We start from the raw sequence: 25,243 nt of genomic DNA, 5'->3' as shown, positions 1-25,243 counted from the left end.
GACCAACCTCCTTATCAACTTTCATGACCACAGGCCTAAACGTTCTTGAGTTATCATCCGGAAACCGTTTTACTGTTCATGGTCACTGTGACCTTGACCTTTGACATACTGATCTCAAAATCAATAGGGGTCATCTGCTGTCATGATCAACCTCCCTATCAACTTTCATGATCCTAGGCCCAAGCGTTCTTGAGTTATCATCCGAAAACGGATTGGTCTACATTCCGACCGACCGACATCTGCAAAACGATATACACCTCCTTCTTCGAAGGGGGGCATAATAAGTTCACAACTATCCCTCCTATAGTTAATGAAAATTTTACAGATGAAACAGGTATAAGAAATAAGCAACACTGTTGGCGATGTTTTAACTTTATAAGCATTACAGTGAAGAATACATGAGAACATGTATTGTTGTTTTTAATGATTGGGGGAACATTACCCAATCCTGTGGCCAACATTTACCCAATAACATACAACTATATATCAACAATTTGTTCAAACAGGAAGTTTAAAGACTATTACCCTTGCATGCAAGTTAGACTATTAGCATGCAACTGTTTCTTATAGTATTAAATCACAACTAATCTTCAGCATATATAGTTCTAAAATGGACAACAGTATCAAGTATCAGAATATTGTGTACTTATGAGAGGTTCAGACAAGAACTGTACAGCCAAAACAAAACAAGAGCCGTCAGTAAAACACATACGGACACCCTCAACCCCCAAACTGCCCGACCCACTTCCAGTCCCGAGATCACAATTACTTTGCTCTATGACTGACCAACATCATACATTATAAGGGTCATCTACTGACTGCAGGAAATCATCCAAACTGAATTAAGTTTACAGACTGTGGGCCAAAGTAGTCTTTAGTTTTTCAGCACAAATTGTTTCGAGTCTCAAGATCGTTGTGAACTTGACCTTTAAACTACTTATCTCCATAACAGAGGTTATCCATTGACCAAAGGCATCCATCCTGTGAAGTTTAAAAGCAGTAGACTCAAGGGTTCTTAAGTTATAGAGCAGAAACATTTTCAGTCTCAAGGTCACTGTGACCTTGATCTTTGATCTATAAAACAACAGACATCATCTAGTGACCACAGGCAATCACCCTAAGAAATTTGGTAACTGTAGGCCAAAGTGTTATTTATTTATTGAGTGGACCTTGACCTTTGACCTACTGACCCTCCAAAAATATAGGGGTCATCTGCTCACCATAGGCAATTATCCTTTGAAGTTTGACCATTTTAAGACAGGCATTCATAGTTACTGATCAGAAACAAAAAGGTCCACCTACCAATAATGAGCAAAACAATATTCCTCCACTCTTCTTCGAAGTGGGGCATACAAAGCCTTAACAAAAACTTGTTTGTAAGAAACCTGACGAGAAACAAGTAATTATTGAGTTTTTATGCTTCTAAATCATACCTTGAAGTGTCCATTTTAGAAATATATGGTTAATAAAGTTAGAAATGTATCAGATTTTACTTTAATTGTAAATGTAAAGTATAATTGAGCCGTGCCATGGGAAAACCAACATAGTGGCTTTGCGACCAGCATGGATCCAGACCAGCCTGCGCATCCGCGCAGTCTGGTCAGGATCCATGCTGTTCGCTAAAAGTTTCTCCAATTCCAATAGGCTTTAAAAGCGAACAGCATGGAGCCTGACCAGACTGCGCGGATGCGCAGGCTGGTCTGGATCCATGCTGGTCGCAAACCCACTATGTTGGTTTTCCCATGGCACGGCTCAATTATGTTTTCTGTTTTAGATACAAAACACCAACAAATATTTTTATATCACTAACCCTTCTCAAATACAACAATGTCTTATTTCTGCAAATACACAAAATTGTTGACATTTTCTGTTTTCTATTGATCTCTATTTTTTATCAGGTAAAAATAACTTAAACAAAGTTTATCCAGTAAAACACTGCTAGCAGTAAATCATGTTACTGTATGATTAGATAGAATAGCCCATACATAACAACCTTGTGTATGTTGAACATGCATATAGACCCTAACATATATAACCACCTATAGTCATAATATATGCAGGCTGACTTATTCCAAGTTCTTTAACGGTAGAGCAAGATTCTAGAAGCTCCTCTGACCATTATTACAGGTGGGTACCTGGAAAGAACCAAAAGCCGTCTAAGCCAGTGGAGCTTCCAATCTGTACAGGTGACAGGCAAGTGATTGGATGTCAGTGCACTCCATTTGGCCATGGAGGACCTAAATTGTGTTTAAATACGTTAATGATAACAATTACATATGTAGAGAATAAAACTGTTTCAGTAGTATTAAATAGAGATCACATAAATACTTTTGTCTAGTTTCAAAATACCCTTCAGTAAGAATTGAAAAACAAAAATCCACAGCTGTCACAATGAAATGTGGACTTGATTAAAAATAAAAATGACTATGGAAAATGTGATGTGGATCAATTGATGATTTTTGTAATATACTTAGAATTTACAAACTGACAGTTTTTAAATTAAACAAGTTAATGCATTAATTGAGAAACATGAACTGTCTACTATTAACAATATACAAATCGAGGATCAGTATAACACACAATGTGTGCAGGCTGTCTTTGATGAACAGACAGAAATAGACTCAACACTTGACTGCAACACACATGTTTGCACACTGCCTTTGGTAAATTAACTGGGCCAGACTAAAGTCCTGACTTTCCTTATAAATTAAAGCACAGTCTAGTGAACATCTGTTCAAACTGAAACACTTGAGTTGACGGCTTTGGTGCAATGATGTGTAAGTAAATACTGTATCACAACATGTCAACTTGCATATAAAATGACTACAATCTTAATTCAACAATCTCAGACAGTATTTAAAATGTTCAAAAATAATTTGAGCCACACCATGACAAAACCAACATAGTGCAACTGCGACCAGCATGGATCCAGACCAGCCTGCGCCCCCGCGCAGTCTGGTCAGGATCCATGCTGTTCGCTAACAGTTTCTCTAATTGCAATAGGCTTTAAATGCGAACAGCATGGATCCTGACCAGACTGCACGTATGCACAGGCTGGTCTGGATCCATGCTGGTCGCAAATGCTCTATGTTGGTTTTCTCATGGTGTGGCTCATTTACACAACTTAATAGTCTAAACTTCAAATTCATTTCACTTCTGATTACATGTACTGTTAGAAATGTATTTCCTGTTCTGAAACACCAATATGTGTGAAGTGGCAAAAAAAACTCTTTTTTTTTCCAAATATTTCACAGTTAACCGAATGAAGAAGAGGTGCTGACTTTTTAAAAAACTTGTTAGCAACTGTTTGATAAAATATGGTTCTTAAAGTTCAATTATTGGAGAGATATGAGCATAGTATGTATGTATAATCAGAAGTCAAAGCAACTTGGGGAACATATTCTTAACTTACTTCATCTGTAACAAAATAATCAAGCACTCCCAGATATAACAAGCTGTGTTTCACTATTCTCCATAATGACAAAAAAAATTAACATGGAATTGTCAACTAATGACTTTTTCTGCAAACTATGTCTGCATTTTATTTGGTTTCAAACCAACAAGCATATACTATAAAACGACAATGTGTAAGCGAAAAATATATGACTCGTAGCTTTCATGGAAAACAAGGTCGGCAAATACAGGAGCAAAATGAAATAACATGTACATTGTAAATATCTTTTATCTATGGACTGCTATGTTTGATGAACAAAAAAAAACGAAATATTCCACTTTACACATCTTATTTTACATGTTGCAACTGTGGTGGGTAAAATATTAGTGATAGCAAACATTTTGACACTCAATTCAGAATTTGAGCTCCGAGAGCTTTATACAAATTGTCAACTAAAGCTCACATCTATAAAAGGCAACATATTTCAATAACCAATCCAAAAAGGCAGCTCTACTGACAGGCATTTACGTCTATATTCTAGGCAACTGATAAATTTAGAAGACTGTATGATGCTCTTGAAAGACAATGACTTGAACCAGACTTGCTGATTGTAGGCTTATGTTTTGTTGTGAACTTTCAAGGTGTAGGTGACAGGTATAAAAGCCACATTTTAATATATAACATCTTTATAGAAACAGTATGCAAAGACCATTTAGTTAGTAAATCAATATATTATAAGTATAAATATCTATTAAAATTTTCACAGACCTGCTTCAATGCCATCTACAACTTCTTGGCCTGATGTTGCTAATTCTAAGAAGACATGAAACACACTATTTTGTAAATCATGGGACATAACTCCTGCATTACTTAACAGAAAACAAATACCCCCTAACTAACAAGCGCGATAGCAAAGTTTCAACAGGGCTATAAATGTAGTTCAGTGTTGCCTATTTTTATCTTATGTTCCTTGAATAATTTTTAATTGAGTAAGTGCCTGTAGCAGAGCAATGTTTCAATTTTAACTTTTACATATATTTTTCAAAATTCATCGAATTATAAAAACCATAAAATTAATGCTTGGCTTATGTTTACAAATAAAAACTTTCTTGCATTGAAAAAGAAGAACTAAAGATTTTAAAAGCTGCGGTTCACGAGCTCTGCAACCTATACATGGATAATCTTACACATATGTTATCTCTTCTCTCATCAGGGACATTAAAATAACACGCGATTAGTCTGCAAAAACAAATAACAAAGATAAAACATAACTTGATAACCATTGTGGTCACAGTTTGTACACAACTGAAAAGAAAAAATAAATAATTGCGTATCATACGAAACAATGACCGTTTCCAGTGTCAAGAAATATACAGTTACTATGTGACAGTTGTTTCAACTGCATACTTTTTTGTAAAGTACAATCAAACTTTGTTCGCTCGAACTTGACCGGACTGGCAACATTTGTTTGAGTTATTGGTAATTCGAGCCAACGGAGCAATATAAAACAAAGGGATTTTGCCAGGACCCAACGATGAGTTCAAGCAAAGGGTGGTGTTCGAATTCTCCGAGTTTTGGGTGAATGAAGTTCGACTGTACTATTTCATTGTTGATTCATGGGAGTCATATATAAATATAAATCTGTACAAAAATGGTAAATGGGAATAAAGAACAACTTGCTTGTATAGAGGGCATTAGTTGGTGTAGATTTCTCCCTTTAACCTTAAGCCTGCTGGCAGCAACTGATTCTGCCTTTGGGACAAGTGCAGACCAAGATCAGCACTGTTCGCTATTCAGTCAGTAAATTTTCAGTGAACACCCCTACAAATAATGGTTTTGCCCGCATTGAATAATGGACCAGTCTATTTTAGAAATTTAGCAGGCTAAAGGTTAAACATGTTAATTTCATCGTTTTAATCACTTAAAAACAAATTTAACACATAAACACTTATAGAAACATAACAGTTATAAACAATTTGAATGTGGCTATATATACAGCAAGTTTTCAGGATCGTCAGTAACTACACTGTTTGCACCGATACCACGACTTTCAAATAAATTTTTTTCTCAAATAAAAAAAAAAAGCCAAGCTTTTTTTTGAAAAAAACACTACCATTTTATTTACAGATGAAATATGTATGATTATTGTTGTGTTTTTTTTCCATCTGATCCGGTGCTTAACATAGTTCCAAAATAAGCTAGGTAAGTGAGCAGTTAACCATTAAATTTTAAAAATTGAAAATTGTTAAAACAGTCATAACTATAGATCATCAAACGTTGTATAGTTTTGAACCTTTTCAAGGAATCAAAATTAACTGTATTTTTTATTTAAAAAAAAATGTATTTTATCACTTAGTTGCTATGCAAGACATATACCTATATTCTGCAACATTTGCCTCAATTCATCCAATAAACTAGTTAGTTAAAAAATTCTTAACAACAACTATAATGCCCAAGTAAAGAAGATATAAAGAAACAAATCAGACCATCGGGGATAGTCCAGTTCATGTGATACTGAGGTCGTATATGTTAAACAGTAACAGTTTAGCGCTAGGCATTTCTTATTTCTGTAAAACTTATCAATTTGCAACATGTACATTAACATTTAGCCTGCTGGTGGCAAGTGATTCTGTCTTTGGGATCAATCCAGATCAAGATCAGCCTGATCATGGTCTGCACTGTTCGCTGTTCAGTCAGTCAGTAAATGTTCAGTGAACACCCCTTAAAAAACTAAATGCTACTGCCCAAACTGAATGAAGGACCGGTCCATTTTAGAAATTTAGCAGGGTAAAGGTTAAATCACGTATGGTAATATGTAAGAACTTCTAGTTCTGTGGTGCAAGGCTTGCTTCTTTTATGGCCTATGCGAATCATTTTTTTGTATATTCTTTTCTGTAAATACTAATACAAATCTCCATTTTTATGAAATTTGGTTCTGGTACATTTAGAAAAATGTCGAATCTTTTGGGGAGCTTCTTTAGGAATAATAAAATAAATATCACATCACTTTTTGTGGGACAATGATACTGTCAACCTCAACTTTTGATTTTTTATTTACTCTCCAACTTGACGGCAATGTAATATTAACAAAATATGATTGTTAAGTCCAACGAAATTAATCCTAAAATAACTGATGTGATGTGAGGATTGTTGTAGTTCTTTTTCCTATTTTCAAAAGTCTTTCATTTAAATAAAATATTTGTATTAAAAATTTAATCCCACAAACATTTCCATGAAAGTAATAATATTACTTAGCAAAATATGCAACCGTGAAAACAAATAATTATGAAATAAATATTTACTTTTTAGTAAAGTACTATTTAATTTCTGCAGATTTTAGTGCCTGTTATTTGCACACAAAAAAATGAAGATAAAGCTGAACAATATAACTGATTATGTGTGTCCATTCAAAATAATTCAGGACCTGTTTTACGCAAAAATGTGGTAGTTCTTTGGTTTAGGCGAAACTTTGGGGACAAAAACAATACTCAATCTCACCCTTTTTTGAAAAAACATTTTTTGCGGACATACCTCTCAGGTAAATCATAAAATGATAAGAAAAGGCAGTTCTTTCAGGATCAATGAAGATTGAAACAATTTAAACACGATTTCAAACATAAAACTGACCATCATATACATATTACACACTGTTTGACCGTCTTAGAAATCTGCCTGTATTATTTTACCATGAGTATGATCCAAAATACAAGATTATGTCTCAAAAAGAAAATCTTAAACTAAGTAGTTCTGTATAAAAGCAATTGTGGTTTTAATGCTAACTTTACTAGAGTTTGTTTTTGAAGATATTTTGCATTGTTTTTCTTTTCACATGTTTTTGGGAGTATAACTCTCCCGAGTTTATTGGTTAATTTGACTGCACTTACAGTAATCTAGGAGAAAAGGTGGAAAAACTTGTAGAAAATAATTCAGATTATGTTGCTAAGTACTGCAAGATTGCTGATTTAAGCATCTTTTAATTGGAAAGTCTGGTCAGAAATTTAAAGAAAGATATTTTTTTCTAACTAGGAATATGACCTTGCTCCAACTAAATTATCTTCTAAATCAAATCATTAAATTTCTCTTTAGAAAGGCCCCCAAATGGATGCTACAGACCAAGTTTCGTGAAGATCCATACAAGTGGTAAATGAGAAAATATTTGTTTCTATTTTAAGTTCTGGTGACATACGTACTGAGGAACAAAAGTGTTTGATTTAACTTAAAGATCTAGGAATGGCTGTTAAAGATTTTGTCTTGTGAACATCAAGTCAGCTTTTCTGACCCCATGTTTGAAATAGAGCAAACCCATATAAATCAACTCGGACCATTTATGGTAGCAACAGACACAGTCTGGTACAAATCAGAACAGTAATCTGAACATGTTTTTTTTTCTTAATATTTACTTTTAGCATCCCCTGTGTAGTTTAACCTTTAGCCTGCTGGCGGCCAGTGATTCTGCCTTTGCGACCAGTGCAGACCAAGATCAGCCTGCACATCCGTGCAGTCTGACCATGGTCTGCACTGTTTGCTATTCAGTCAGTAAATTTTCAGTCAACACCCCTACAAATAATAAATGGTATTGTCCAAATTGAATGATGGACCAGTCCATTTTAGAAATTTAGTAGGCTAAAGGTTAATGGAACAAACTGATTCATACTGAGAGACATTCATCCTAGTATGCTACAGACCATGACTGGTGACCTTCTTAAAAGTGATTGACTTAACTTTGTTTTTCATTTTCAGGGTGGCAAACCATTTGAAAAACACTCGAGACAGCTTTCTGGAAAAGTTTGTTGAAATTCTGCCTTAATTTTTGTTGCTGCAACTGTACGGGAGACAGAGCATGATCTTCACAGATCACCTTCAAGCCTTTGGCGCACCTAGATGAGCAAAACACTTTACGTTCTCAATGACAGACAGAGTTTTGTGCACATTTTTACTATCCATGTAAAATAAATAGGTTTAAACCAAACACAGAAACAAAATGGCATGGCCTTACAATAAACAGAGCAAAGTATCACAATAAGGTTTTGCTAACCAACATTTCTGACAACCATTAACATATCTAAGCCTAATATAAAGGTGACAAGAAAAGGGAACAGGCCTGTTCAATACCTATCACATGACGACCAATGACATTTCAGTTTTATATCACATGATCAGCTTCAACCAATCAACAGTTCACAAAGCATTCTTATCACAATGAATATATTGAACCAGACTGTAAATTTAGGCATGTTTGTGACTGTGACAAATTTCAACAATATCAGTTTTTGTATAAGGACAATCTGATCTTCGACAATCAAAGTTTTTGTGTTGAGAAATAAACAAATGAGAAATATTATCAGTCGACAGGGTAAATCCTTAAAAAGTTCATGGGTAAAGAAGCTTATTTTTTTTCTCTTTCCCTCTTTTACTAGACCAAACCAATATTGATTTGATGCAGCATAGTGGTGAAACTTGACCAATACCTGACCATATTATACAGTACAATATAGTAACAGTGTCTGCCTTAGGTTTGTACTCTGTTTCTTAGATATACATGCAGTCACTCTTGCTCTTTATCAGGAGACAAGTCTAAGAATGCAGCCTTGTCATTGGCCGATTTCAAGGCTGAATCAACCAATCAGATGCCAGAGGTTAGACCAGTCTAAGAATGCAACCTTGTCAATCAACCAATCAGATGCTAGATGTTAGACTAGCCTAAGAATGCAGCCTTGTCATTGGCTGATTTCAAGGCTGTGATGTTGGAGACTGGTATACAAACTCTGTTTTACTAGCTACATTAATAAACTTTGTTTGAAGGAAGAGCTGAATATTGTCACAGTCCAGACATAGCCCTAAATTTCACAGTGGTACTGCTTCAACAACTAATTCAAAGCTATATTGGCACCTATTTTACAAACAAAATATGAATTGTATCACACAAAATTTGCCCTAATGATTTTGATCTGCTTTCACTGAAATTTTATTACACACCATTTTAATGTTGATGATATTTTCCTTCTTATATATACACCAATGATGTGAAATTTCATAGCTGTCCTCAAGTACGCGCAAAAAAAAAAGTTACAAAAAAGGGAATCACATTTGAACTGTTAAAGTATCTCGATAGGAACCAGGCAACCTTTTAAGGTCCTCACATTAAATAGATCACTAGACATTCAGGTATAGATATATCTTATAATTTACTCCAATCTTATAAAATCACACAGCCTCTGAGGCTTAGGTCATCCACCACTTGTACAACCATAGCACTCCTAGTTAAGTTTCACATTATATACATCCAGGAAATCTCCTTGGCTCACTATCATACATTACTGTCCATTTGCGGACTAACTTTATTATTATCACTAGAACACACGCCCATATAGTCGGGCGGTTCATCCGTCTGTTCATTTGGTGATACACTATCACTGACAGTCCTAGTTTTTCTGCCAGCTGAATTTGTAGACAAAGTCCTATTGTGTGATTTTGTAATTGTCTTTTTTTGCACGTCTTTGTGCCCGTTAGCCGATGAAGAATTTGAAACATTCGACGACATGCTATAGCATCTTAACATCCTCGGGCAACCGTTTGAGTCTCTCACTATTCTGGTAGGGGGCTTTCCTAAATTTTCTAAACTGGCAGAGTTTGAATAATAAGGGGGTGGGCTTTCTCTATCATGAACTGTCTTATTCGGAGGTGGCCGAAATAACTGATCAATATATCGACTACGTATTAAATGTTTTTGACTTTCAATATAACCCTCCTCTCCATCTTTGGAGATAGGGATTTGTGGCGGTAGGTCTAACATAGTGTCTGTTTGTACGGAACGTACGCGCACTTGATGCTCGTGAACTTGTGAGATCTGATGCTCTAGGAGTTTATCTTGACTTGTAGAAGGCGTAGATACAGGAACATACACTACCTGCAAATAGAAAACATACACCAGATATACATCAACTAAAAAAACGTCAGGTCCTTCTAACAAAACAGATTTCCAAGTAGTTACAATTTGGCAAGCAGAACAAATGTCTTAGCTGGAGAAGAACTTCTCCAAAAGAATCTGCTGCTGTATTTCTAGATTTTAGCTACACACCTGATTAGCACAGTGCATCTCCCACTACTGAAGAATTTAACTCGTGTTATCATTGAAGAACTGAACAAATTTTAATATCAATTTAAATTAAAGGTATCAACAAAATGTGACATCTTTGTTTTGTTTTTCCTTAGTACACTGGATGCTCTTCCAGGAACTTAAAGCAGGTACTTTTGCCTTTTTGTCTAACTTATGTTAATTGGTAAACCTAGATGAGTATTTCCAACAATATATCTGCATCAACTTAAAAAAAAATTTGGTTACTTTAAGAAACAGACCTCTGATACAATGTTTTATTGAACCCAAAATCTATTTAATAATATTATAACCAAAGTCTTCACAGGGTCGGGGACTGGGTGGGGTGTGGGAGATTTCTTGCAAACAGACTTCAACTGGAGTGCTGTTTAGTCTGATTTCAATTTCATGCTGACAGGAAATTCTACTGATGAAGTCTGATAAAATATGCACCAATATGTAAAAATGGCTAGACATGTCAAATTTTAAAGAGAATGCAAAATTGTATTAGTCTGCGAGATACGATCCCATGTGTGTCTGAGACATTTTTAACTTTTTCAATGTGCACTGAAAATGTCTGGCTCCTGGGAAGTATAAGATGTTGTCGATTTAATTCCAAGTTATTGACAATGTCTGGTCAAGGTGAATGTATTAGGTGGGGTTTTGAAAGGTCGCAGATTTAATCCTCAGTTTATTGGCATGATAACTGGTTGGTGAGTTTATTTTGTGGTTGCAAGTAACCAGCAGGATGCAAGTAACCAGCATTGCCTTGTCAAAAAAAACCCAGTTAGTTCTCAGTGTATTTTTTTCATTTTGTTTTTGTTTTTGTTTTTTTCAGACTGATCTGGGGCAAATCCAAACAGTACATGGCGTTTTTCTCCCTGGATTTCGAAACTAAACAAGAGTGCCAGAATGTCACAATATACGCCCGTCACAGCAAATTTCTTTACTCTAGCACCTGTATTTGCAAATGGAATTTTAATTTTTGTAAGTCATTTGTTTTTCTAAGTCCAAAAAAAACTCCTTACCAGGTAGAGATACCTTGAAATACACCTAAAATTTGAAAGTAACATCTATGTTGTACCACAGAAAAGTGGTCTTGTTTTTTCCCTACGGTCAGTTATAAAAAAAGTAACAATATAAGTTATTTATAGTAACAACTAAGGGAAGATAATCTTAAAAAAAAAAAAAAAAAAAAAAAATCAAAAAAAAAATTTTAAGTCCACACAAAAATCTTTACCAGGTAGAGATTAATCAAAATCCACCTCAAAATTGGATGTAGCATGCATGTTGTACTACAGAAAAGTGGTCTCGACTTTTCCCTCAGACTAGTAATGAAAAAGTTACAATATAAGCTATTTATAGTAACAACAAAGGGAAGTAATTCTAAAGAAGGGAATTGCGCATGACACTTCGACTCATGATGGTGTATAATTGTGCCAAGTTACATCAAAATCCCTCCATGCATGAAGAAGAAATGCTTTGGACAAAGTCATTATTGTATCTGACCTTTGGCCTCTAAGTGTGACCTTCACCTTTGACCTAGGGACCTGGTTCTTGCGCATGACACTCTGCCTTGTGGTGGTGAACATTTGTGCAAAGTTATATCAAAATCCCTCTACGCATGAAGAAGAAATGCTCCGGACAAGGTTTTTATTCTTGTATCCTTTGACCTCTAAGTGTGACCTTGACCTTAGACCTAGGGACCTGGTTCTTACGCATGACACTCCGCCTCGTGGTGATGAACATTTGTGCCAAGTTATATCAAAATCCCTCCATGCATGAAGAAGATATGCTCTGGACAAAGTTCTCTTTCTTGTATCCTTTGACCTCTAAGTGTGACCTTGACCTTAGAGCTAGGGACCTGGTTCTTGCGCATGTCACTCCGTCTCATAATGATGAACAATTGTGCCAACTTTCATCAAAATCCCTCCATGCATGAAGAAGATATGCTCCGGACAAAGTCATTCTTGAATTTGACCTTTGACCTCTAAGTGTGACCTTGACCTTAGACCTAGGGACCTGGTTTTTGCGCATGACACTCCGTCTCATGATGGTGAACAACTGTGCCAAGTTTCATCAAAATCCCTTCATGCATGTAGAAGATATGCTCCGGACAAAGTCTGTGGACGCCGCCCGCCCACCCGCCCGCCATCCCGCCAGGGGCGTTCCCATAATACGTCCCGTTTTTCAAACGGGCGTATAAAAAGAAAACAAAACAAGAAAAATCTTTTTTTAATTTTTTTTTCAGCTATGACTGAAACCTTGTACATATGAAACAAAAGCAATATGCTGACTTCATTCATGGAGAACCATTTTTTCTTCAAATGCGACATTTGAATGAAGATACCAGTTTTAACAACTCCCAATTTAAACGTTTTTTGATACATTTTTCTAAATTGATACTGGGTGACCCAATTCCCAAAATCAGGGGAAAAGCACTGATTCTTGTTTATCGACACAACCTGGTTAAAGCTGAAGAATCTTTCTGGTCAGTGATAATTTTTGTGGACACAGGTTTAGTTTCGGTGACTGGTTACGCTAACACAATTATTATTTTATGGTGACTACTCAGCTTTTAATAGTGGATGAAGCCCCAGTTACCCATCGAAGCATGATTCCAAGCAAAGACTGACATTTGGGTAGAACCATAACCTTTCTGCATGTATCTCTCTCTTACTATACTGACAGGGACAAGTAACTCAGAATAGGTTTTTTAACCTTTTCTCTCATTGTTACTTCCCTTGACAAATGTAAAGCAGATAGGATATGTTTTTCTACACTATTAAGTACATTGTGGGGTCTCTTAAGGTAGAAGATCACTTGGCACAATACAAGAGCTACAGGTGCACATTCTGAACGTATTGATTTCATTCATTTTTTTTTTAGATTTTATAAGTCGCCAAATAAAAAAGATATAAAAAACAAGAGCTGTCTCCGTAGGATGACACATGCCCCCGATGGCACTTTGAATGAATAATTATGGCCGATGTTAGAGTTTAGGACCTTTGACCTACGGAACTGGGTCTTGCGCGCGACACATCGTCTTACTGTGTCACACATTCATGCATAGTTATTTTAAAATCCATGCATGAATGGCAAAGATATGGACCGGACATGCCCATCAATGCACTATCATGAAAAATGATCTTTAACGTCTAAGTGTGACCTTGACCTTTGAGCTACGGACCTGGGTCTTGCGTGTGACACGTCGTCTTATTGTGGTACACATTCATGCCAAGTTATTTGAAAATCCATCCATCGATGACAAAGATATGGACCGGACACACCCATCAATGCACTATCCTTTAACGTCTAAGTGTGACCTTGACCTTTGAGCTACGGACCTGGGTCTTGCGCATTGCACGTCGTCTTACTGTGGTACACATTCATGCCAAGTTATTTGAAAATCCATTCATCGATGACAAAGATATGGACCGGACACGCCCATCAATGCACTATCCTTTAACGTCTAAGTGTGACCTTGACCTTTGAGCTACGGACCTGGGTCTTGCGCACTGCACGTCGTCTTACTGTGGTACACATTCATGCCAAGTTATTTGAAAATCCATCCATCGATGACAAAGATATGGACCAGACACGCCCATCAATGCACTATCCTTTAATGTCTAAGTGTGACCTTGACCTTTGAGCTATGGAACTGGGTCTTGCGCACTGCACATCATCTTACTGTGGTACACATTCATGCCAAGTTATTTGAAAATCCATCCATCGTGACAAAGATATGGACTGGACACGAAAATTGCGGACAGACCGACAGACGGTTCAAAAACTATATGCCTCCCTTCGGGGGCATTAAAACATTATGAGGTAATTTTATAACTTATATCCAAGATGTACACATGACATTAAATGGCTGGAATTAATGAACACAAGTATTTGGTTTGAACATCAATAAGTACAGAATTTAAGGTAAACCCTAACTATACCATCAACACATCAGTATTTGAAAGATATCATGCAAAGGACCCCTTATTTAGATTTATTTCTGATGGCATGATTCGCTTATAACATGTCTTTATATTTTACTACATAAAATGAAACTAGAACTATCACAGGAGTGACCAATAATACCCCCACAATACGGCCTTGTCACAGAAGTATGGCAACCATAAGAAAGAAATGGCCACATCATAAATGGTGCAGGCATAGTCTAACTTGACCTGTATTTCATGATGTTACACCCGTGTACCAAAAATTATTTAAATCTGTCAAGCCTTTCACGAGTTATTGTCCGGAAACCACAAGTTTAGCAAATCTTAAGTTGGAAAGGGGCCATAACTACATCAAAAAATTGGTGGATTGTAGCCTGGATGTCAAACTTGACCTGTATTTTTTATGATGTTACAACTGTGTACCGAAACCGATTTAAATTTGTCAACCCCTTCATGAGTTATTGTCCGGGAAACATGAAAACCAACGGACCGACTGACAAGCTCTCTCCTATATACCGCCCTCACCCCCCAAAACTTCGTTTGTGGGGGTATAAATATGTAGAAGGCACAAGATAACTGTAAAATGTGACATCACAAACTGTATCAACATTTACAGGAAATAGCCACATCTGTTAATTTGACTAATCACCACTTTTATTTCAAAAATATGTCTGAAAATTTTGTAATGACCTTAAAATGGCAAGCAATAAAAACCACCATACAGGTCTGCCTGCATATACACAGTGAAAGACAGTTTCTGCAGCATGAATAAGAGATCTGTTTCTCATTCCCCGTTATCCGTTATGATTCAACTGGGTCTGCAGTCTCCACTAGGTATGTTTTATGTCATTCATAGGACAGACTGATTTCATATTCAGTCATAAAATAGAACGTAATTAATGATTCAATTAATTAATGGATTAGTCATGTTTATATAAGGGGGGGGGGGGGGGGGGGGGGGGGGCATAACTTTGTAAAACAGAAAAACAGAGTTAGGGAACCTGTGCAGTTCCACTTAACAAATGTATGAACTTTTTTTATCTGTCCTGAGATACCAGGTTTGCTAGCTTACATACAAAAACTTGAGTAGAAAAATTGGCATAGTTTGGTAAAACAGAAAAACGTAACTATGAAATCTGTGCATTTCATGTCAGATCATCACAGTTTATCCAAAATGTCTAGCTAAAATTACATGTAAAAAAGGTCCTACAAACCTTAGCTTGCCAGTGTATACCCATCATTTATAAGACTAAGTTGTACAACACTTTTTTCCTTGTTCAAAATAACAAATAAACTTCCTTTGAAATGTTCATTTGGATTATTAGTTACAACATCTGCGAAATAAATGTCACAGTCGTTTTACTTATGCATTACATGCTGTGTTTACCAAATGTAACAAAGAAAATGTAACACAGACAAGACAAATTATTCACAACAGACAAAAACAAGTTAGTCCCGTGACAAAATTTACGTTCAGAAGATACATTAAACTTTCAGTTTTCCAATCTCTCTATATTACAGCACAGAAAACATCATTGAGAAATGAAAACATTTTGATCCATCACAATCGCTTTTCAATAACATCTCGATGATATCTTAAGTAATGCACTAATATCTACACTGTCATATATCTACTAACAAGCTTGACAGAGCACTCGCTGCACCGCTACAGCTACAGCTACAGCTACAGCTGAATGCGTTTTTTTCAGAAACTGAAATAATCCTAAAAATAAACTGCTTTACATCCTGTTTATATGTAAACTTATATCCTTGTAAACACAATTATAATCCCCAGTCAAACAGACTTTCATCAGTCCTATAATGCATGCACTGAGCAATCACTGACCAACTATTTGACGCACCTAAGTTAAGTCTACATACTATTATTGGTTATTTGTTTTTCCGCTCACAGTAAGGACTGTCTGGCACTGTAAGACAACTCGACAGATTGTTAATAAATGGTCTAGGGGAATATCAAATGTACTAATTACTGTCTACACTGAAATATCTGATAAAACCCGTCTATGACACATCACTGCAACATTTTCATAAAGCAAAATATCTGCTTTTCTGTGAACTTGTATTGATACTAATGTACAGCAAACATTCAAGAACGAATAAAAAAACTAAAAATCAAATTTTCATAAAACATTGAGAACCAGCTACTACAAGAGTTCACAACTATTTAGTGTGTTTTTTACTCTTCCCCGCCAACCCTTAATTCTCAAGTAACAGAGACAACACAGCCAACTATCTTACAGGAAAACATTTATACATATTTTATACGAGTTAAAAACTTAACCTCAGTGTTCCTTTATATCTTAACACAGTCCAAACAGCATTACAAACAGAAACAAAACAACTTTATTCCTTCTCGATATTATGTAAATACTTCCTTTCAGCGAAGCCAATTTTTTAACAGATTTTTCTATCAAATAATAATGGCATTTTCCGGTTTCAAGTTTGTCTAGACGTTCACACCTAAATGACATACGCAATAAGGAAAACAAAAAAAAATTGGCGATTTACATAAAACCATTTGATGATTATTTTCCGTGACAAGGAACTCATTTTGAGATAGTTATCAATAATATCCTCAGTGTTTATTGTTTGCACACTGCAGAGAGCTTTCAGATTGCCACGATTACAAAAACAGCTCGGCAATTACAAAAAACACCTCGCTTTAAACAAGTTGACTTACTGTAACAAAAACTGTATCTCACAATATGTTATTCAACCCAGTCTGGATTCGAAAGATTTGACTGTGTTTTTACTGCACATGAAAGAACCAAATTGTTCAATGTATTAAGACAAATGAGCCGCGCCATGAGAAAACCAACATAGTGGGTGTGCGACCAGCATGGATCCAGACCAGCCTGCGCATCCGCGCAGTCTGGTCAGGATCCATGCTGTTCGCTTTTAAAGCCTACTGCAATTAGAGAAACCATTAGCGAACAGCATGGATCCTGACCAGACTGCGCGGATGCGCAGGCTGGTCTGGATCCATGCTGGTCGCAAAGCCACTATGTTGATTTTCTCATGGCACGGCTCAAATAAATGCTGTTAACATGACTGTCTGCTCGGCATGTTTGCACTTTACGCAAGTAAACAAAAATTTAATTAACAAAAACATCTAAATTTTCAAAATATATTTAATGAAACCCCAGAAATCTTAAAAACTCCACTGAAAACATACTGGCAACACGAAGTATCCAAAAATATCTGAAATAGTATACAAACCCACTGCAATTTCCTAATTTCATAACAATCTCTTTTTCTTTATTCAAAAGATGAGTGTAAATGTTTTGCATTATTTTGTTAAGTTAAATTACTGGTGCAATGCCACAGTACCAAATCCTGCAAACTTTATATTATCATTATATGAACAAGAGCTTGTAGAACATGAAATGCCGGGCCCCTTGATGCATTCAGTAATTGCACAAGGAAAAGAAATTATTTGGTCACAGTGCACTGGATGTTCGACCTACTGACCTCAAATCAATAATTATGGGTAATTTACAAGTCATAAGTAAACTCTGTATCAAATGTGATCTTAGACCAAAACATTCTCTAGTTATTTGGCAAAAAAAAGTTCTACTGTTCTGGGTCAATGTGACCTTGATCTTTCACCTACTGACCTCAAAATCAAAAGGGGTCATCTGCTGGTCATGATCAACCTCCCTACTAAGTTTCGTGATCCTATGCCCAAGGGTTCTCAAGTTATCGTTCGGAAACGGTTTAATTGTTCCGGGTCACTGTGACCTTGACCTTTGATCGACTAATCTCAAAATCAATAGGGGTCATCTGCTGGTCATGACCAACCTCCCTCTCAACTTTCATGATCCTAGGCCCAAGCAATCTTGAGTTATCATCCAGAAACCATTTAACTGTTCCGGGTCACTGTGACCTTGATCTTTGACCTCAAAATCAACAGGGGTCATTTGCTGGTCATGATCAACATCTCTATTAAGTTTCTTGATCCTAGGCCAAAGCATTCTCAAGTTATAGTCTGGAAACAGATTAATTGTTCTGGGTAACTTTGATCTTTAACTTTTACCTACTAACCTCAAAATCAGTAGGGGTCATCTGCTGGTCATGACCAACCTCCCTGTCAACTTTCATGATCTTAGGCCCAAGCATTCTTGAGTTATCATCTGGAACTGTTTAAATGTTCTGGGTCACAGTGACCTTGCCCTTTGACCTATTGACCTCAAAATCAATATGGGTCATCTGCTGGTCATGATGAACCTCCTCCTCAACTTTCATGATCCTAGGCCCAAACGTTCTTTAGTTATCACCCAGAAACCGTTTAACTGTTCCGGGTCACTGTGACCTTGACCTTTGACCTACTGACCTCAAAATTGATAGCAGTCATTTGCTTGTTATGATCAACATCCCTATTAAGTTTCATGATCCTAGGCCCAAGCGTTCTCAAGTTATAGCCTGGAAACAGTTTGTTCCAGTCACTGTGACCTTGACCTTTGACCTACAAACCTCAAATCAAGGTTATCTGCTGTCATGACCACTTTCACCTCAACTTCATGACTAGCCCACTTCTGAGTTAATCATGTTGGTCACTGGACTACCTTTACCTACTGACTCAATCATAGGGGTCATCTGCTGGTCGTGATCAACATCCCTATCAACTTTTATGATTCTAGGCCCAAGTATTCTTGAGTTATCATCCGGAAACCGGTTGGTCTACAGACCGATCAACCAACATCTGCAAAACAATATACCCCACCATCTTCGAAGTGGGGCATAATAAAACAAGCTGAATCTGAAATGTGATTTCTCATTTGACCTACAACAGAAAAATAAATGAATGCAAGGCCACATTTAAAAAAGTCTTTGTTTCCTGTCTCCCGAGCCTACTCTGTGAAGTTGGGTAGGTAGGTAGGCAATTTTTTTTTTTATTCCAGTGCTACTTATAACTAATTATTTTTTATTTCTTGTGAAGATAAATGAATAAAATATGAAAAGATATTTTATGTCATTTTATATCTGATGCGAATATTTGCAAAAGAATCTAAATTTTAAATGACACAATTAAACTTCTTTCTGCTCTTCTATAACATGTAATGACTAAAATTCTAAATTGTTGCTATTATTTTGTGGGAGAGGTGGACCTGTAGGATGTGTCGTAGCGTATGAGGCCACGGATCCATGGTAATGTGGTTTAAAAGGATTCACCGAAAAGTTACACTCCCAATCTCCGGAAGTCGATCTAAAAATTTCCTTCTGTAAATACTGTGTGAAAAGACAATCTACATTGCTGAAACTTTACTTAAAGTAATTTACATAAGCCTCTAAATGTTGAAATATATTTGCATATGTTACGAGGAAAATATGCACACATTTAATAATGAATTATTCAACAACAGAAAACTAACGACATGAAACGCACGTGTATTGTTTTCCCGCCAAAAATATAATACAGAGTGCATAAGCTATAAATTCATTATTAGTGCTCAGAGTTCAGGAATTTTGTTTACCGTCTGTATTTCAAGTCGTGATATGGGAGATTCTGGGCTATTTTCGTATCAACATCCGATAAATGGATGAATATTGCGCGGCGACATCGAATAACAAGAGCTCTCCGTAAGACAGCGCGCTCCACTATTTGTCGATTTTACAGTATATTATAAAATGAATTTTTGTCTCAGTAAGAGTCTTCTCTACTGTAAAAGGAAGATACACCAAGGATATAAAAAGATATATTTTGAGATTCAAGTCATTATCTAGGTTTAAACAATATTTTATTTATCATAATTTCAGTTGTTACAATATTACATATATTAACATAGAGGATTGAGTAGGAAGCTATTAACTTAATTTAGAAACTCTCTCCCTTTCTCATTATCTTATATAGTACCAAAGTTATGTCCAGAAAACGAAGTTTGTCAAAAAAAATTAAGTATGAAATGGGCATAATTTGGCCAAAAATACAATTCAGAGTTATGGGGATTGTAACCACATATGCAGATGATGATTATAAAGAAATATTTTTAATTTCAAGTCATTATCTTTTAAAGTACCAAAGATATGTCTATAAACAAAGCTATCAAAAAAAATTAACATGAAAATAATTCCAAGTATAACAACTTGGTGTCCTTGACCTTGGGTATAATGGGCCCAGCCCCTGCACATTCTTTGTTTGTATGCTGGACAATGTTTATGTGAACTTACAGTAAGATATAAGCAATAGTAACAAAGATATGACAAAAACAAAGGTTGCCGAAAAACTTTTAACCTTAACAAGAGCTGTCTGTAAGACAGCCAAGCTCGACTATTCGAAATATTGTCCCAGAAGCAGGAAAATATTACACAACAAGAGCTGTCTGATGACAGCACGCTCGACTATTCGAAGAATGGATTGAAGAATGGTGTCAAAATATTTCCACGGATATTCAGACAAAAGAAATAAATAGATTAGACAAACAATGTTCCTGTATTACTTTGATTTCGGTAAGTCTTGTACTAAATGGCAATATATGAGCCAATTTCAAAGTCCAAAAAGGGCCATAATTCAGTCAAAATAGTTATGTACTCTTGCCTACAGATGGAAATCATAATGATAAACAAGTGTTCAAAGTTTAAAAGCCATATGTCAAATAGTTTTGACAAAACATTGACTTGTATGGAAACAGAACCAATTTCAAAGTCCAAAATGGGCCATAATTCAGCCAAAATAGATGACAGAGTTATGTTCTCTTTCCTACAGATAGAGACTATTATACTAAACAAGTGATAAAAGTTTCAAAGCCATATGTCAAACACTTTACAAAAAATATGAACTGTAAGAAAAACTTAACCAAGATTTCTCAGTCAAAAAGGGCCATAATTCAGCCAAAATCCTTGATGGAGTTATGTACTCTTGCCTATAACTGGACATGGTGATGGTAAACAGATGTTGAAAGTTTCAAAGCTTTATCTCAAAAGACTTTGTCAAAATATGAACTGGTACGAAATATTAACCCAGATTTCTAAGACAAAAAGGGCCATAATTCAGCCAAAATCCTTGATGGAGTTATGTACTCTTGCCTATAACTGGACATGGTGATGGTAACCAAGTGTTGAAAGTTTTAAAGCTTTATCTCAAAAGACTTTGTCAAAATATGAACTGGTACGAAAAACTTAACCATGATTTCTAAGTCAAAAGGGGCCATAATTCAGTCAAAATCCTTGATGGAGTTATGTGCTCTTGCCTATAACTGGACATGGTGATGGTAAACAAGTGTTGAAAGTTTCAAAGCTTTATCTCAAAAGACTTTGTCAAGATGTGGACTGGTACGAAATATTAACCAAGATTTCTAAGTCAAAAAGGGCCATAATTCAGCCAAACTTAGATTATGTTCTTTCAACTGTACTGGTGATGGGAACAGATGTTGAGTTTCAAAGTTTCTCAAAGACTTTTCAATTGACTGGTACGAATATACCAATTCTAAGCAAAAGGGCATATCACCAAAATCCTTGATGAGTTGTACTCTGCTAACTGGACTGTGAGGTAACAAGTGTTGAAAGTTTCAAAGCTTTATCTCAAAAGACTTTGTCAAAATATGAACTGGTACGAAAAACTTAACCATGATTTCTAAGTCAAAAGGGGCCATAATTCAGCCAAAATCCTTGATGGAGTAATGTCCTCTTGCCTATAACTGGCCATGATGATGGTAAACAAGTGTTGAAAGTTTCAAAGCTTTATCTCAAAAGACTTTGTCAAAATGTGGACTGGTACGAAAAACTTAACCCAAGATGTGACGCCGACGCCGTGGTGAGTAGGATAGCTCTACTTATTCTTCGAATAGTCAAGCTAAAAAGGTTATATATCAAAAGAGTTTTAAGTTCAAAAGGGGGAATAATTTGACCAAAATGCATATCAGTTATGGGACTTGCTGCTCTTAACTAGTTTTATAACCTCGAAGGCACATGTGAAGTTTCAATTCAATATCTGCATTAGTTTTGGAGATAGAAACTTGCATGTAAAACTTTAACCAGAATTTTCAAAGTCCAAAAGGGGGCATAATTTGCCCAAAATACATGCCAGAGTTATGGGACTTGATCCAGTGAGGTTAGTAATTGATCTAGAAAAAGTAAAAATAAGTTTCAAATCTATATGCTTTTAGAAATAGCTGTATGTACTTGCACGCAAAACTTTAACCAGAATTTGCTAAGTCCAAAAGGGGGCATAATTTGGCCAAAATGAAGTCAGAGTTATGGGACTTGCTGCTATCAACTAGTTTTATAACCCCGAAGACACATGTGAAGTTTCAAATCAATATCTGCATTAGTTTTGGAGATAGTAACTTGCATGTAAACTTTAACCAATTTTCTAAGTCTAAAAGGGGGCATAATTTGCTCAAAATACATGTCAGAGTTATGTGTCTTGACCCAGAGAGGTTGTTAATTGATCTAGAAAAAGAAAAAATAAGTTTCAAATCTATATGCCTTTTAATAATAGCTGTATGTACTTGTACACAAAACTTTAACCAGAATTTTCTAAGTCCAAAAGAGGGCATAATTTGGCCAAAATGAATGTCAGAGTTATGGGATTTGCTGCTATCAACTAGTTTTATAACCCCGAAGACACATGTGAAGTTTCAAATCAATATCTGCATTAGTTTTGGAGATAGTAATATGCATGTAAAGCTTTAATCAAAATTTTCTAAGTCCAAAAGGGGGCATAATTTGCTCAAAATACATGTCAGAGGTATGGGACTTGACCCAGAGAGGTTGGTAATTGACCTAGAAAAAGAAAACATAAGTTTCAAAGCTATATGCCTTTAATTGATGGCTGTATGTACTTGCATGCAAAAACTTAACCAAGGTGTGACGCCGACGCCGACACCAGGGTGAGTAGAATAGCTAGACTATTCTTCGAATAGTCGAGATAACAACAACCAAAGTATAACACCTTGGTGACCTTGACCTTGGGTATAATGAGCCCAGCCCAGCCCCTGCACATACTTTGTTTGCATGCTGAACAATGTTAATGTGAAGTTAAAGTAAGATATAAGCAAAGGTTGCCGAAAATTTTTAACCAAGAAAGCTCACGCCGACACCGGGGCAAGTAGAATAGTACACCTATTCTCTGAATAGCAGAGCTAAAACTGGTGGCATCCATAACGTTTTCGGTGGCAGCACCTACGAGTTTAATCGGGAGAGGTGTATTGAATGAATAAGACAGGTTACCCTTCTCAGGACCAGAAATGGACAGGAAATATAAATTCCCAGTGTAAATTTTCTTTTGATTTATATTGACCTGAAAAGAGACTGGAGTAGCCCTTCCGCAAACACAATATCCGTCATGAAACGCACATGCTTCTTTCCCACCAAAATTATAATAACATGTCCACAACGTAATTATTTTCGCAAGCGTGCACAATCGATCTCATTTCAAATTTACCAAAAGAATCCTCACATGTTAAACAAAAGGTTCTTACAGGTCTGTATATAATTTTTATTTGTGGTTCAATACGTTTTTTTTCTTCTTTAGAATGGACAGCAATATTTCAGCAGATGACTTTGTTGTTTTTTGCTTACCGCACTTTCTATAAAAGATAGCTTCTTATTTGCAACATAATTATTGAAATTTATGAGCAAAAATAACATTTACATCTAGAAAAATATTATAATGGTCTGATGTAAGTATGGTATTTCGCGCTTTACAAATTCGCTTTTTGCACTTGTCGGCAACATGAACTTAAATTTTGTAAGCTTGTCAATGCAGCAATCATCAGGCAGGTATCATGCCGGGTCCTTTAAGCGTCTTTTAAAAATCTCCCAGGTTCAGACCAGGGGTGCCGGGTCAAATGGAACCCCTGATTCAGTCAATTAAATTTTCACACCTTGTGATGCAAACATACAGACTAATGTAACTGTTGGCCAGTGATAGACATGGGGGGGGGTAACTGAAAGTGCTGCTCTGTCACGTGAATGCATTTTGGATTAATGTTCTGCAGCTGACTGGAACTTCTAAAAACAATTATTCTGTTCAGTGGGCTAACAAAACAAGAGGACCATGATGGTCCTGAATTGCTCACCTATTCCCACATGACCCAGTGTTGAACTGAGTATGACGTCGTTATTTCTATTATTTGACATAGTGACCTAGTTTTTGAGCACATGTGACCTAGATATCATCAAGATAAAAAATTCTTACCAATTTTCACGAAGATCCATTGAAAAATATGACCTCTAGAGAGGTCACAAGGATTTTCTATCATTTGACCTAATGACCTAGTTTATGAAGGCACGTGACCCACTTTTAAATCTGACCTAGATATCATCAAGAAGAATATTCTCACCAATTTTCATGAAGATCTCGTGAAAAATATGGCCTCTAGAGAGGTCACAAGGCTTTTCTATTTTTCAACCTACTGACCTAGTTTTTGACCGCACATGACCCGGTTACAAACTTGACCTAGAAATCATCAAGCTGAACATTCTCACCAATTTTCATGAAGTCCATTGAGAAATATGGCCTCTAGAGACGTCACAAGGCTTTTCTATTTTTTAGACCTACTGACCTAGTTTTTGACCAAACGTGACCCAGTTTCAAACTTGACCTAGATATCATCAAGATGAACATTCTGATCAATTTTCATGAAGATCTCTTGAAAAATATGGCCTCTAGAGAGGTCACAAGGTTTTTCTATTTTTAGATCTACTGACCTTATTGACCACATGTGACCAAGTTTCGAATCTGACCTAGATATCATCAAGGTGAACATTCTAACCAATTTTCATAAAGATCCCATGAAAAATATGGCCTCTAGAGAGGTCACAAAGTTTTTTTATTTT

The 25,243-nt window shown here is 36.1% G+C and overlaps 1 protein-coding gene across 4 annotated transcripts in view; it reads right to left on the bottom strand.

Annotated features, from left to right (window-relative positions):
- Positions 1 to 356: 356 nt before the first annotated feature.
- The window catches only part of LOC123550626 (uncharacterized), a 173,820-nt gene continuing 148,933 nt past the window's right edge, over positions 357 to 25,243 (bottom strand). For all 4 annotated transcript variants that reach the window (XM_053545359.1, XM_053545360.1, XM_053545361.1 and 1 more), the window contains one exon: positions 357 to 10,301. In XM_053545359.1, the coding sequence (XP_053401334.1) occupies positions 9,702 to 10,301 (600 nt within the window). In that variant the 3' untranslated portion in view covers positions 357 to 9,701. The remainder of the gene's footprint in view (positions 10,302 to 25,243) is intronic.

This window comes from Mercenaria mercenaria, chromosome 6 (genome assembly GCF_021730395.1).
Source record: "Mercenaria mercenaria strain notata chromosome 6, MADL_Memer_1, whole genome shotgun sequence".
Lineage (NCBI taxonomy): Eukaryota > Metazoa > Mollusca > Bivalvia > Venerida > Veneridae > Mercenaria > Mercenaria mercenaria.
Note: the sequence above shows the minus strand (reverse complement) of the source record. Positions and strands in the feature narration are given on the sequence as shown.